This window comes from Anguilla anguilla, chromosome 8 (assembly GCF_013347855.1).
Source record: "Anguilla anguilla isolate fAngAng1 chromosome 8, fAngAng1.pri, whole genome shotgun sequence".
In the NCBI taxonomy this organism is placed as follows: domain Eukaryota; kingdom Metazoa; phylum Chordata; class Actinopteri; order Anguilliformes; family Anguillidae; genus Anguilla; species Anguilla anguilla.
The window spans coordinates 36,011,296-36,025,246 of NC_049208.1; the positions used below are offsets into that span (position 1 = coordinate 36,011,296).

Below are 13,951 nucleotides of genomic sequence, written 5' to 3' on the forward strand. Positions count from 1 at the left end.
GGCAACAGAACACGATGAGCAAGTTCTTAAGACTTCACTGAAGCTTCCTGTTCTATTTTGGCAGAAGTTAAAGAGGAGCTCCAGAGCACTGTTATTTGTCAAAATCCCCAGGAAGCTCCGAAACGGAATTAAAGATGACCTGATTTTCTCCTGTTATTCAGTATTTCCTCATCTGGCACTCTATGAATTAAACACACTATCATGTTGCTGCTTGAATGTTCAGTAGGGTTTCATTATCTGTAATGTAATGTCGGTAACACTTTAGAATTATTTTTTGTTATACACTGAACCAACTGAAGTGAGCGGTGCTGGATCCTAGCGCCAGATGCTGTTTTTGCAGAACATAAAGCTTTTCTTACCCACAGCTGACAGAAACCCAGACAGCACGCTTCATCGATTCAACGGTAATAAACTGAAAACTCTGAGCAACCGCTGCATGAGGCAATAACATTTAAGAGCCGCCTCAAATCTACAGTCCACGATATCATTGTGAATACTACACCATCAAACTAAAGCCTGTAAATAAATCCTCTCCACCAGCCTTTTTCCTTATTTCCTCCATAAATCATTCCCTACGGTCGTTGGCTGAAATGCGGGTATGATTGGGTCTGCTAGTCACCCTGGAGAGGATAGTGTTTCCCAGGATCAAGCGCAAGACAAGTCCGGACTAGAAAAGCGAGGATAAATGGATTTGTGAAACCGGATGCTTGCTTTTTGCATCTCACTGTGGCCACAGCTCCTTTTGTCCTTGATGGGTCTCATCGGCCTTGTATGCAAGCATCAGTGCTAGAGAAAACCCTGAAATATAGCTGGATTTTTGACTGCCCAGGAACTTCTTATTTTAGCTCAGACCTCACCTGGGATCGATGACTGAGGCAAAGCGGTATCTTCTTTCGCCGTTTCACAGGCTGTTCATGTCGAGACCAGTGCCTCACAGGAAGTGTCATCTGCTTGTCCTCTCACAGAGAGCAGGGAGGACATTACGGCTGACGTTTCGTATAAGTGAAGCTGCCAGGTATGAGGGCTTTTACAAAATTCCTTCTTGCTGCAGTAATACTCTGGGTTTCTGGGCAGAGATGGCCCACTTTTTGCGTAATAGTTTATTTAAGTGCCCCACCAGGACTCATTCAGGGCTCTGAAGTGACCAGGAGTGTTTTTATTCCGCTCTTGTGTCAAACCTCAGTCGGCCATTTTTAGGACTTTCAAGGACTTTTCACTTTCTCTGGGTCTTGCAAACAGCCTTGTGCTAGGCAGGTTTTAAATAACTTATGAGGCCCACGCTAATGTTAGTCAAAGGAATCCATTGTGTTTGGTCACAATGCAGCGGTTTTGTGGTACCCTCCTTGTTTATTTGCATTAGGTCTCCAGAAAATAAAAATGAATCCATTGTGAATGCTTTGTGAATCAAAAGGTTAACTCATCTTGACTTCTCATAACGCTTCAGGGCACCAGCTAAAGGCTTGATTTTCATGCTAAATTTTTATTTCGTTTTCTTTCTTGGAGCTTTTTATATTTTGTTAATTTCAGGTTTCTGAGTTAAAGCATCGCAAGACACATTGTATCTACTCAATTAAAGCATCACAAGACATGTTATATCTACTCAATTAAAAAATTTATCAGCTGCTAAGTAGTGGACTTAATTACATCATAAGCTTTTTGATGAATCAAACAATAAAAATGAGGTTCCGTACACCTATTTTTCTGTCTCTATCTCATCAATCATGACTGGGCACCTCACGTCGTTACCTAGAGATGGAGGATCAGTAAATAGGATCAGGGTTGGCAGTCACAGAACGATTAGGTCTTAGGGCCTAATATCCAAACTGCATATCCAAATTCCACAGGGGAAGCGATTACTGTATCCATAACCCCACAGCTTGTGTCTGAAAACATCTGTAATATACAGGAATGAAACACGACTTGGGCTAATGAACCTACGTAGGACCAGTGTAGTACAGAGTAGTACATCAAAAGGAAATATTTGTCTCAAGACACTTCCTTTGCACGTGCAAAGAACGGCTTCTCCTAGCAAGAAAAAAAACCCTACCACTGGGCAGTGACCTGGATTATGAAGAAGGCGAAAAAAAAGGCTTCATCTGTTCGCCATGCACTTCACCTCCAGCGCATTGACATTTGGTGCCACCGGTGTAAAATGCAGCCGCAGTCATAATTCATAGCTTCATCAATGCAGGACAGCATGTACTAAGTGGGTCAGTGTGCCAACGGAACAGCTTTCCCACATCATTGTGAAATTCACGTATCAAGTTCTGTTTCGCGTTTAATCTTTTTTATTGGAATGGTATCTCCAAATAGATTTTGGTTGATGGAACGCTCTATAGAAGGCTCTGCAGCCTTGGTCCTGGAGAACCACAGGCTCTTCTGGTTTTTGTTTACTCCGCGATCAATTAATCAATTACAGCAGTTGATTCCAGTTAACTCATTTTATGTGGTTACTTGGGTCTGAATTGGGTGCTGATTTAAAGGTGAAAAAAAAAGAACCAGCAGAGCTTGTGGCTCTCAGGACCAGGTAAAAGTTGCAGATAAAAGAAGCTTTGAAGAAAACCTTTAGTCAAAAAAAAAAATGAATACAACCGCATGTAGTACGTAAGGTGACATATTCATATGGTAAGTCTATCAATTTTGGTTCCAAAATGCCTGAAATTCATGTTCTGTAGGAATAGGCCATTGATGATCACTGGTTTTTGTCACATGCCACTACACCACCTCGTACGTAGAGCCAGGTTCCAGCTGGGGTTGGGTGGGGTGGGTGTGTTTGTAGCCTCACTTGCCAGGCTCTTGATGAACGTACATCTGTGTTACGTTTCAGTGCTGCTGTCTGTTCCCCCTGCAGACAAGCACAACCTGCTTTACACCCGCCTTACTCAAAAATGGGGGGGAGGGGGCTCATCAAAAATCCCTGCTTAAGATTGTTCTTAAGGAAAAAATTTCATGTTTTCTTTTTTGGTGAAGAAAATACAGGGGGCAATCTTCCCTCTGGTACAAATAAACCCCAATGCCCCAGTGCAGTGACGGGGACACTGTGCTGTAGGAGATGCCGTCTTTCGGATGAGACGTTAAACCGAGGTCCTGACTCTCTGTGGTCATTAAAGACCCCATGACACTTATCACTAAGAGTAGGGGGTGCCACTAAAAATCATCCCCAGATTTAATTGGCTAAATAAATGTTCTCTCCCTCTCCACCTTCGCTAATGTGTGGTGAGCGTTCTGGCGCAAAATGGCTGTCGTGCATCACCCAGGTGGGTGCTACACATTGGTGGTGGGTGAGGTGAGTTCCCCTTCACTGTAAAGCACTTTGAGCATTTGGAAAAGTGCTATATAAATGTAATTATTATTATTAATAATAATAATAATAATAATAATAATAATAATAATACTATTAGTAATAATATTGAATTATTTGTGCAATATTAGTATATGAAAGTGAACGCCAGTGTTTGATTGGATGCACTATGCAAAGATAGTGTATATGTTCTCAGGGAGGCTGAGCCACACCCAGTTCTGTAAATGGAGAAGCAGAATGCAGAGTGATGTCATAATCCCTGGTTCCGCAGTGGGGTTTCACTGTGGGCAATCTCTGTCAGCATTTATCACTATGCACCCAAGAGCTATCTGTCATCTGCTGCATTCATCTCAATGCTCCCCACAACTGTGTGTCAGCTTCAAGCATTTGTCACCATGCACCCCAGAGCCCCCCATTCCTGCCACTCCCACAGCTCATTCAGATAAGCAGGGAGGTTCAGGGCTCTTGTAATTCACAGCGGTCACCGTCTGGAATAGCTGTGTGGCAGGGATTCCACAGCCTTTTCACGGTCTCTATGTACAATCTGCTTTTTGGCTGCTTAGTCTCTGTAGCTGACAAGCTAACTGAAAAGCCACACTATACACAGTGCAACAAAAGGGAAATCCACAAACACAAACCGATTTGAATCGGTTGTATACGCATCTTGTGCAGAAAACATTTAGATGGCCTGCAGGAGCACAGATCTGAAGTTATCTGATGGCCCACCCCGTGATCTGCGCTTCCCCTAAAGCCCATCCAAGCAGCATGGGGATCAGTGCCAGTCCTACTGAGGTAACCCAGATGCAATGAAAAGATGCTAGAGATCTGTGCCAGGTTTGAGACATGAAGGCAGGCAGGCACACGGATACCAACTGACTGTGTTAGAGGCAAGGAACAGAATATGAAATAATTATCTTGTTCAATTTTTTTGGTGGGTATTCTAATACTGTGCCCACAAGATATATATAAATATACGTGTATATATATATATATGTAGAATGTTCTATACACGTATGTAAAATATGCAATGCATGCCTCTTGGTCCTGTTTACGCGCAACTTGTTCTCAGGAAAGAAGGATCCTAGACTTCATGTTTCCTAGAGTCATCTATGTGGAATATGGATAGTTCTTGCCCTTTGCAGTTTTCTGCTGTATTATAACACAATTTATTATTATTATTAAGAAACGCTATTTTTGGCTATTGTGTACTTGATGTACCATTCCAAAAACAAAAGTAGAGGTTCACTGCATAATTCTGCTCTGACTAGCGATGGTCACACAGCTGCATTTCAAATAGGTCACAGGTGAGAGCTGGAGGAATCAATACACCATTAAGACCTACTGGACACGCCCGATATGTTTCCTTAGCCAGTACGTTCATTGCATTGATTAGCATATTATATTTTTGAGCACTGTGTCTTTTATTTAGCTTGCGTTTGCACATTTCCAAATGGAGAATGTCTGCCGCTAAATTGTTCCTGGGTGAATTGCCAGCACTTAAGTGCAATTATTAGATGCAAAAAGTCAAAATATTATTAATATTTTACCTGATATTATGCTTTTAGGGAGAACATTGACCTAACACAATCTAAACAGAATCTCAAAGCACAGTCTAGGTTGTAAGACAGTTGCAATGTTACCAAAACAAGGCTGAAAAACAGACTAATTTATTGAGAGATTTTCATTATAACCTGTTGATATCAAGCATGGTTTGATAAAGGTACAAAGTCACAGAAATTGCTGTGTGTAACCTATTGAAACTGCAGTATTTAAAACATCTAAAAAGTAATCTAAATTATTTCTTAATAAATTTGAGAAAACTAAAAACTACACTTGATAATTACTACTAGGCATAGTAACATAATTCACACCACATAATTCACACAAGTGTTTGTTTTTTCTCTGTGTATTGCAGGTGGCTGAATTTCTCATGTGTTGCTCACCAAACCTGGCTCTTTCATGGCCATGTGAGCTACACCCTGACTGCGACAGCCCTGCGGCACCGTTTCGCGAGCGCAGCCCCTTCCCATGAACCCTGCCGTTACCTTCCAGGAAGACGTCGTTCTCCTCGTGCATCGCGGCATCTAGGTCACCCTCGGTGATGTCAGCCATGATGGCCGCTCTCTCCTCCTGGAGAGGCAGTTTCTCGTCGAGCTGTTGTGCCGCTAAATCGAATCAGCAGTGGCCGAGCCCCCGGGGCAGTCGCCTTGGCTGGCAGCGCGAGTCCAGGGCTGAGAGGCGCAAAACGTCTCCTCGTTTCGGAGGGACGAATGCGCAAGAGCTTTTAATCCGGGCCCTCCCCTGCGTTTCGTCAACACTGCGGTTTCGTAATCTCTGGTCTGAGGGGGCAGGAAGACCTGTTCTGCTGTCTGAAACGGCTCAGAATGCCAGCTAATAGCATGAACAATCAGCGGGGAATGGATGGCAGGCATAGGACCAGCCATTTTGGCTCGCTGGGAATTATGGGAGTGTTCTTCAATAGGCAAAGACACTTGTGAATTATATCCAAATCCCTCATCTTCTTGCAGGGACAGTTTAATGAGGCTCAGGTCCTTTTGTGCTTGCCATTCATGGTTTACAGTTACAATTAACTCAACAACATTAGTTTCTTGTAGATAATGATAAGAAAATATCAAAGACTTGTAAACTCAGTGACAACATAGGTCTGGTGCTTTAGAAAACCATCACATCACTGATTCCTCTCTATGAGTTCTGACTTAGCTGCTGGCTTTAACTGTTAGAAGCGGTGATTGGCATCTTCACCACTATGAGACAGAATCGGTTCATCAAGATTGTAGAGGTCTTTTCAGTACAAGCCTATCTAGTGCCACAGGCTCAGTGATATGATCATCACTACAGAGACACTCTGAGAGTCAATGCCTCAACATAATAACTAGGAGGAACGGAATTCATTTAAATTGTGCATTCCCCTCTGAGCTTAATATGAAAGGAGATGTCTCTGCCAAACTCAGTGGATCCATCAAAGGAGCTCGTTTATAAAATTGAAAGGTAAAGAAAGACATTTCTCGACAGTTAAATCACAAACCGATGCAGATAAACCCATTAAGGCTACAGTGCTTTACCGACTGATCGGTACACATACCTGGCTGAGAGCCACATCTGCAAAGCCTTGTGATATTCCTCTGTCAAGCAGCAGTACAATTTAATTTAATCTCTTTAATATTTAATAGACAGCACAATGGGATATGAAGTCCAGAACTCAAAATTTTGAAGTGTTTCTGACCAGCACTCGACTTCATATCCCATCAATCTCTATCCGAAAGCTTGTGTGGTTTTACAAATTTAATTCTGTGCCTGACAACACAATATTGCTCTGTGTTATATAAGGTTGCACAGGGCAGCTTGAGGACTGAGGGATGCTACACAAGGTGCTGCTGGAGTAGGGGTTAATATGAAACACTGCTACAGTACCCCCCAACGTGGTAGCAAAACAGCTTTGCTCCATTCGATAAAAATGTCTATGACAGAAGTTATCAGTCTACGCAAATGGATAGTGCCCTCAAGCAGAACTGTGTCATGTATTACATCACACACTACTCGAACAATGCATGGGGAAACTGGCACACGCAAAGTGTGCATATGGACTCATCACATTCAACCTAACAGAACAGCCTGCCTTGGCTACTTCCTGCTACGATGAAATGTTCTGTTTGTGTGGAGACCGGCCCTGACTGTGGGCCGCCACAGAAGAGAGGTTCACCTCGGCAGTGAGTAGTGAAGGAAGCACAGGAAAACCAGAGACCGAGCTGAAAAAGGAAGTGGTGCGTTAGCAGCAGCTCGGACTTCAGAAGAAAAAGCATGGTTCCTCTGTGCCGTTGATCTCAAAGAAAGCGAAAGCAGAAAGAAGAAGGCTAGTCAACTCCAGTGACACCATCATTTTTGAGATGGGTTTCCATAAACACAACAATCACTGAGCCAGCTAAGTCTGTGTGTGCTCACAAGGCCATTCTGACAGATATTCGTCTGATGGCTCTACAGACTGGAGTTGGTACTGTCCCAGTTATTCTGAACAGCCAAACCCTACATTATTGTGTGGATCATAACATATGCTGTTCTTTGCTGAACTGGCCAGCTGAACTGGCTATAGTCTTCACTGATCTGTGGTTAATAATTAGCTGTATACTTTCACCCTAACGCATTTCCTAAAGTACACTACAGAAATGTACATATGTGGCATCTGTATGTGCAATGCATTCATTTATCAAGAACACCAATCAGATATAATGGGGAAGTTGATTAAGAGGGTTGCTGCAACACAGACAAAAAATCCATCCTGTGTGCCCCATATCTGACATCCACAGCCCAAGAGCTTCCACTTTAGCCCTTGGCTGGTATGATAACAGAAGTCTAGTTTTGGAAAACATAGACCAAAAGTAATACTGAAACATTTCTAGGCTCTTAGGATGAGAATTGAGATGTGCTTTTTGCTGGATGTATTTAAACCGTGGTTTTCCATGGCTGAAACATCAAACTTGACACTACACACAAGAATAAAAATGGAATAAACTTCATTGTGCGTTGCATCACACCAGCATGCACAAGAATATCAGAGCCCAGCAAAAACTCTAAAACTAGATGCCAATATCACACGTGCGAACTAGATGCCAGGTCTGAACATACCATGACATGGAAGATATCTTTAAGTTAAAACCACGTTATGTTTTAAAGTAAACTGGTAAGACGTTGCCTCTTCTTCACTCTGAAGATTTGCCTCCGCAAACAGTGTTTGCCCCACACCACACGCCCAACATCTTTCTGCCGAACACATCCTATGCCCCAAAATCATCTGTACCCCATATGCCACCACTGCTTGTGCATTTAGGACAATGCTGAACGTAAACGGTCCGCGTTATAACCACCGCTTGGTTGAAACAGCGGGCAGGTGTCACCTCAGAGGGGTAACTCTTCCTTCAAACAGCCAAATTAAACAAACATCAAATGAAGACTGTGCATCCTCCAGACACTCCTTTTGCACCCAGTTCTGCTAAAAAACAAAAGGCCAATGTCCCAGTGTGGCACAGTGAAAATTGCCCACAACAATAACAATAAGCAAGGGTCATGTTTTTCCCATCACATGCATTCAAAAGTGTTAACAGGATCCACTGTTACTGAAGACACATGGGATTGTACATATTCATTCTCTCTCCCTCTCTCTCTCTCTCTCACACACTCACACACACACACACACACACACACTCACACTATCACCATCACCACTCTGTTCCTTTCTCACAATGGACTATTTTAAGGACTTGAACAATGAGTCTCTTCGCCTTGCAAAGTAATTGATGGTTAATAGAACACACATTATGGTAAAAACTGAATGGGATGCTTCTGTTTACAATAATGCAGAAGGGTTTGCAGATTTCATTTTGGGGCTGTGGTGTTATACTGTGTGTCTTCACAGCAAGCATGTAGCCTGTTAAATATTACAGGAATACATTAAATTGAACTTACAAATGCCATTTGCAAAATTCAAAAGGTTTTAATTTTAGAACAGAAATTGAAGAATGTTCGCCTACCCTATTTCCATGCATAACAGACTTAAAGGCTTAAATGCTTGCTGCTTCTTGCACAGGTCCCCCTTGAAAGAGATGACAATCTAAATGAGGCTCTATCATGGTTAAATAAATGGTCAATAAAACAAATCGATCAACCAGTCTGCTTTATTATTGTTAAACTGATTTGTAGGATTGTAACAACCGCATTTACTGAGAAAAACTATTGATTCTCTTTGGCAGTTTGCACAATAAAACAACAACAACAACAACAACAAAACCATTCAAAATGGAGGGAAGCAAGGACAGGTGATTACGAAGGAAGGGCCTGCCTGAGGTAGAGAGGGCAGAACTGCAGAGAGGGGAATGGGTGTCCGTGGCTTTGCCCGCTGGGTGGAAAACGCAACAAGTGGGTCGCCCCCCAGCAGAGAAGCCCAAGAGCGTGCGCTGGTCTCGCCCTGTCACAGTGGCGCTCTGTGCTTTTTTAGTGCAGACAATGAGGGATAATTGTGAAGTGGCGCTGGGTTTCCATGGGAACAATAATGAGGGCAGCGCTGTAAAGCCCACTCTGGCTCTGATTCATCTGCCTTTATGGTCCGGTGAAGAATTCACTAGCCGCGCATTCAGCCTCGACTTCTCCAACGCTGTGGATAAACGTCTCCCATAATCCGCCCAGTCTACGCGCGGGAAAAGATTACTGAGGCGCATCGAGGCTCCACTTTGTTCATCCGAAGTGAGACTTCGCTGAAATAACGAATCGTTCAGAATGGCGGTTTAATCTAATTTTATTTCTTGTCGGTATTTAGCTGAAGACGCAGAACGCGGCACGGCAGTTGTTTGCAGCAAAGCGAACTGAGCTGGAGGGCTCTGGAACCGAATGCCGCTCGCTTGGCTCATCGAGCTGTAATTGAAATTCATTTTGCGCCGCATATAGCAGCGTGACAAATTTACAATTGCTAATGCATTCCAGTACCCCCCCCCCCCCCCCCCCCCGGCCGAATAAGTCGCAGTTGTGTATGAGGTCATCGGAAGCCATGGCAACGGAGTTACTCGTTTAAACCCCGAAGACATGTTCATGACAAATTAGAACAGGACAGAGAAAATGCCAATAGATTATGATTCCTAATTATCCTTATACTAATTTCTCCACCATTGCACAACCGTATAACTAATGAACATTACGGAAAGCCATGTAGGCTACTCGTGTAACTAGCGGTTGGCTATTACACAAGCACTTCCTTGCATCTGCGCTCCAAAATTCTAAAGGCAGACCCTACAATGTTTGCAGCTGCTAATTGTCAGCTGTTAAGTGACAGCGCTGACAATATCGAGAGGATGACATGTGTACTATATATTCTAGGAGGGGTGGTGATAACAGAAACTGAGGCCTTCACACCCTGGTTCCTGTTTGCGTTCTGTTTCCCCCAGAGGAACAGATTTCGGTACCTATCACACCACACCTGCTTTGAAAACATGCTTACTAATGCCACAAAAACAAAACTTTAAATATCACAGACTGCTGAGTATTCAATTGCGGCATATTCATGTTCCATTTGAAAACAGCCTTTTCTTCACACTTAAGATTCAGGCATTCTTTTTACTGTGGACTCAGAGAAGACGGTGTCTGATTTCCAGATTTTTTGACATGCAGCTGAAGCACTGCTTGGTATTATGGATTTCCCACAAACAGTTGCTTTGCACGTTATCATGGGAGGGGCACGAACGCCTCTATCAAATGCGCAAATATTCATTACAGAATCCCTTTCCCTCAGGTTCCTGCAGCTCCCCCCGGAGGTTCGGTTCTCTGTGAAGCTTCTGCTCGATGTGCCGTCTATTTCTGGTAGGAAAAATATATAAAGCCGGTGAGAGGGCCGGGCTGGGTGGGGCGGGCCTTGCGGTGAGAAGCCGGGTGCCCACAGCATCCGTTCTCACAGAACAGGTGACCAGAAAAAGAGGAAGCGCACCCTGGGAGGGAGGGTGTGCCCTGCAGTGAAATTTCACTCTTGCCATCTTCATGTGGTAACAGCGGTGTAGCGCGTACGTGTGCTCAGAGGTCCACTTCCTGGAACAAGCGCAGAGGATACATGAACTTCCGTGGCAGCAAGACATAGAAAGAGGAAGGGCTATCTGAGAGAGAGAGAGAGCAGTGAGGAGCGGGGCTCTGAGGTTTACACCTCAGGTTGTTAGAATGTCATTTGTGGAAAACAAAGGTGCGCTTGCAGTGATTCTGTCTGGCTCAGGTGTGTAACTGTGAAACGGCACCCTGAGCCTGTCACCTTCGACAAGTCCAGCTTTTTCACAGGAGTGCCCCAAAGAGACCTCCTTAAAGAGCTGTGTTTGACAGGCCTAACTCTAGCCTGACTCAGGTCTCTCTTCATTTTGCGGTCTGTAGGTCTTCTCTGTGCGATAGGGCCCATCAGCCCAGTAAACACAGAACTCTGCCCATTGCTGTGAGGAAGATATATTTCAGTGGAACGACAAAACAGTGACTACTGTACTTTAAAAAATCACTCATGTATGAGTGAATCTATAAACCCCAGAACAGTGTTCATTTATTCAAGGTTCGTTAATAGTGTATTATTTTTAAAAGATTAAATAATGTTCTGATGGAGTCCAAAAGCTGTTGTAGAACTGTAAATTGATCATGTGTGAAGAATAGTAGTAGCTCAAACCACAGTAAGCTACAGTGATACTAGTGCTACTTAAAAAAAAATATTTGAATCGTGTTTACTCAGATGCTGGTAGTTGCAGGCTAGGAAACAGGAAACGGTCTGAACAATCTCAGCTCAAGTTCATAAACACGGGCAGCACGACTGTTGGGCCTATTTTCGTGCCTTTCGATTAGTGTACAAACCCAGACACGGTGCACTGCATTTGTTTTAAAATCGTCTATCCTTTGTTAACGGGTTCATGACTTCATCCTTTATTGATTTATTTTCCCAGGAAACGTCGGGACACGTCAACACCTCTTTCCACGAAGACATTTATCCGAGCAATGTGCAAAAACACTGTGGCGTTGCTTCCCACATTAAGAAACAAGAGCTCTTTTCCGGTTCTCATTAGCATGAGAATGCGTCTCCCACCGAAGCAGTACGTTAGCAACGCTGCCTCTTTCAGGCTCACCAGCGCAAGCCGTTGGCAGTCCTCTGAGGGGTACTGCGCGATCCCCATTAACAAAGCTCCGCATCCTGCCGGCCACACTGCCAAGCGCTCGCAGCCTCCAGAATTACGCACGGGAGCACCGAGACTTCCGTGTCCACAATCCGTCTTACTGCTGAATAGCCGCGGAGCTCGCGCATAAAGATACATTCGTGACCAGCAGCGAATTCCGAGAAGAGTGAGGGATCAAAGTTTTTTCTTTTGTTCTCATTTTGCCTTACTTGTCCATTTTCGTTCGTTCAGTTTTATCCTTGTTCCGTTGCTGTAAGTATAATCTAGCTCCTCAAGTTAGTTCCCCACGTGTCGGGATACCCCTGAATATCTAGCTCACTCTCAGCCACATTTGACACCGGCAAAGTCAGGATTGGATCCGGACCTTGGGTTTCACCATCACTACACTACAACACAAGTGCATTAGCTGGATATGCAACCTGGGTGACCCAGATCAATCTTATTTTCAAGCCCATCCAACCCTCCACACATGGAGAGGAATGTTGCTTGGTGAGCATGTCGGAGGTCAGTTGTTCCGACCACGATAAATCTGAGGAGGCTTCCGATGGCTTCCTGTGGTCTCTCCATATGCTGAGAGGGTCCTCAGACATTTCCACGAGCCATCTCCTCACATAAATTATTACTACTACTTTGGGATTTGTTTTTATTTATGATTATTAAGTAATATAACAGGCCTACCGATCCAGACCTACGGTTATACATTTATTACAACGCATAAATAATATTGCAGGATATAAATCGGCTCAAATGCCAGCTGAGTTACTGCTGCAGTGGCCTTGGAAGATCCTAAATTGCTTTAGCAAATATTCAGCAGGTACAAATGGACAAGATGTAAAAATTACTTGTTTAGTCATTCTGGGCATGGCTGGCTGCTAAACACATTGATAACAGACTAAATGAGTATTAATACTGCCCACTAAAGGAGTATTTGGACTAAATCACTTAATACTGCAAGAGGTTCGATTGCGCATAGAACTGTGGTCTTTAATCAAGGAAGGGAACTGTCGGGAGGTGTTCCCGGTTTGCTGTCCTCAGCACTTGCGTATGATTCATTTTTGATGCCATTCCAGATGAATAAGCAAAATTGGAAAGAGGAACTCCCGAAATGATTTATTGTTGTCGACCAACAGAGATTGCATCTGTGCCTGTGTGTACGGGTGTGTGTGCGTATGTGTGTTTGCATGTTCGTGTGTGTCTGCGTGTCTGCGTTATGACTATAACTTCATGGGACACGCAAGGACCATGGGTATGAAGTTTGCTTCCTCACACGCTCCCAGTGGAACTCCCCCGTCTAGATTTGGGTTACATTGCAGCCGTGTCACTGTGACCCCCCCCCCCCCCCCCCCGCTGCCCCAGGGGAGATTTTGGAGTGAAGGGGGAGGGTGCTGGAGATGCCGCTTGTCAGCCCTTTTGGCACTCCCCAAGACGAACGGTGCCCAAGGTGACTGCCTACGTGGCCTATGCCTATAACTGGCCCTGGTGCCTCCCTGGAACAGCTTGTGAAGCAGCCAGTACTCTACTAGTGCACAGAGCTGTAGCATCATTTGAGTCAAGAGGCATAACCTGTGCAGTGGTCACTGGCCCCTCCTTCCCATTGGTCCCTGTAAGCAGGAGAGGAAATCCCCTGAAGGAACTTACAACAGACTGTACAGAACAGAACAGGGGTAGCATTACCTGGGGCAGCACTAGTCGCAGGACAATATGGCGACATGCTGCATGTTGCAATGTGCTGAAATTAGGCGCTAGCCCCTTGGCCTTGACAGTGAGTGAATGGAGTTTGTTTTCCCACTGATATTTCCAAATGCTTAAAATGATGAGGTGACCTCACATACAATGTATTGTGGGTTGCATAAATCATGCAAATGCAATACACTATGCAAGTCTTCTCACATACATTTAAAAACGATCCATTCACACCAAGTATCCCAGTATTATGCCTACTGGGAAAACATGATTTGTT

The 13,951-nt window shown here is 44.1% G+C and overlaps 1 protein-coding gene across 1 annotated transcript in view; it reads right to left on the bottom strand.

The window, feature by feature from the left end:
- Window positions 1-5,581, bottom strand: part of ripor2 (RHO family interacting cell polarization regulator 2) — a 45,561-nt gene extending 39,980 nt beyond the window's left edge. The window contains exon 1 of the mRNA XM_035429957.1: window positions 5,347-5,581. Coding sequence (XP_035285848.1) covers window positions 5,347-5,413 — 67 coding nt within the window. The 5' untranslated portion in view covers window positions 5,414-5,581. The remainder of the gene's footprint in view (window positions 1-5,346) is intronic.
- Between the last annotated feature and the right edge of the window lie 8,370 nt (window positions 5,582-13,951).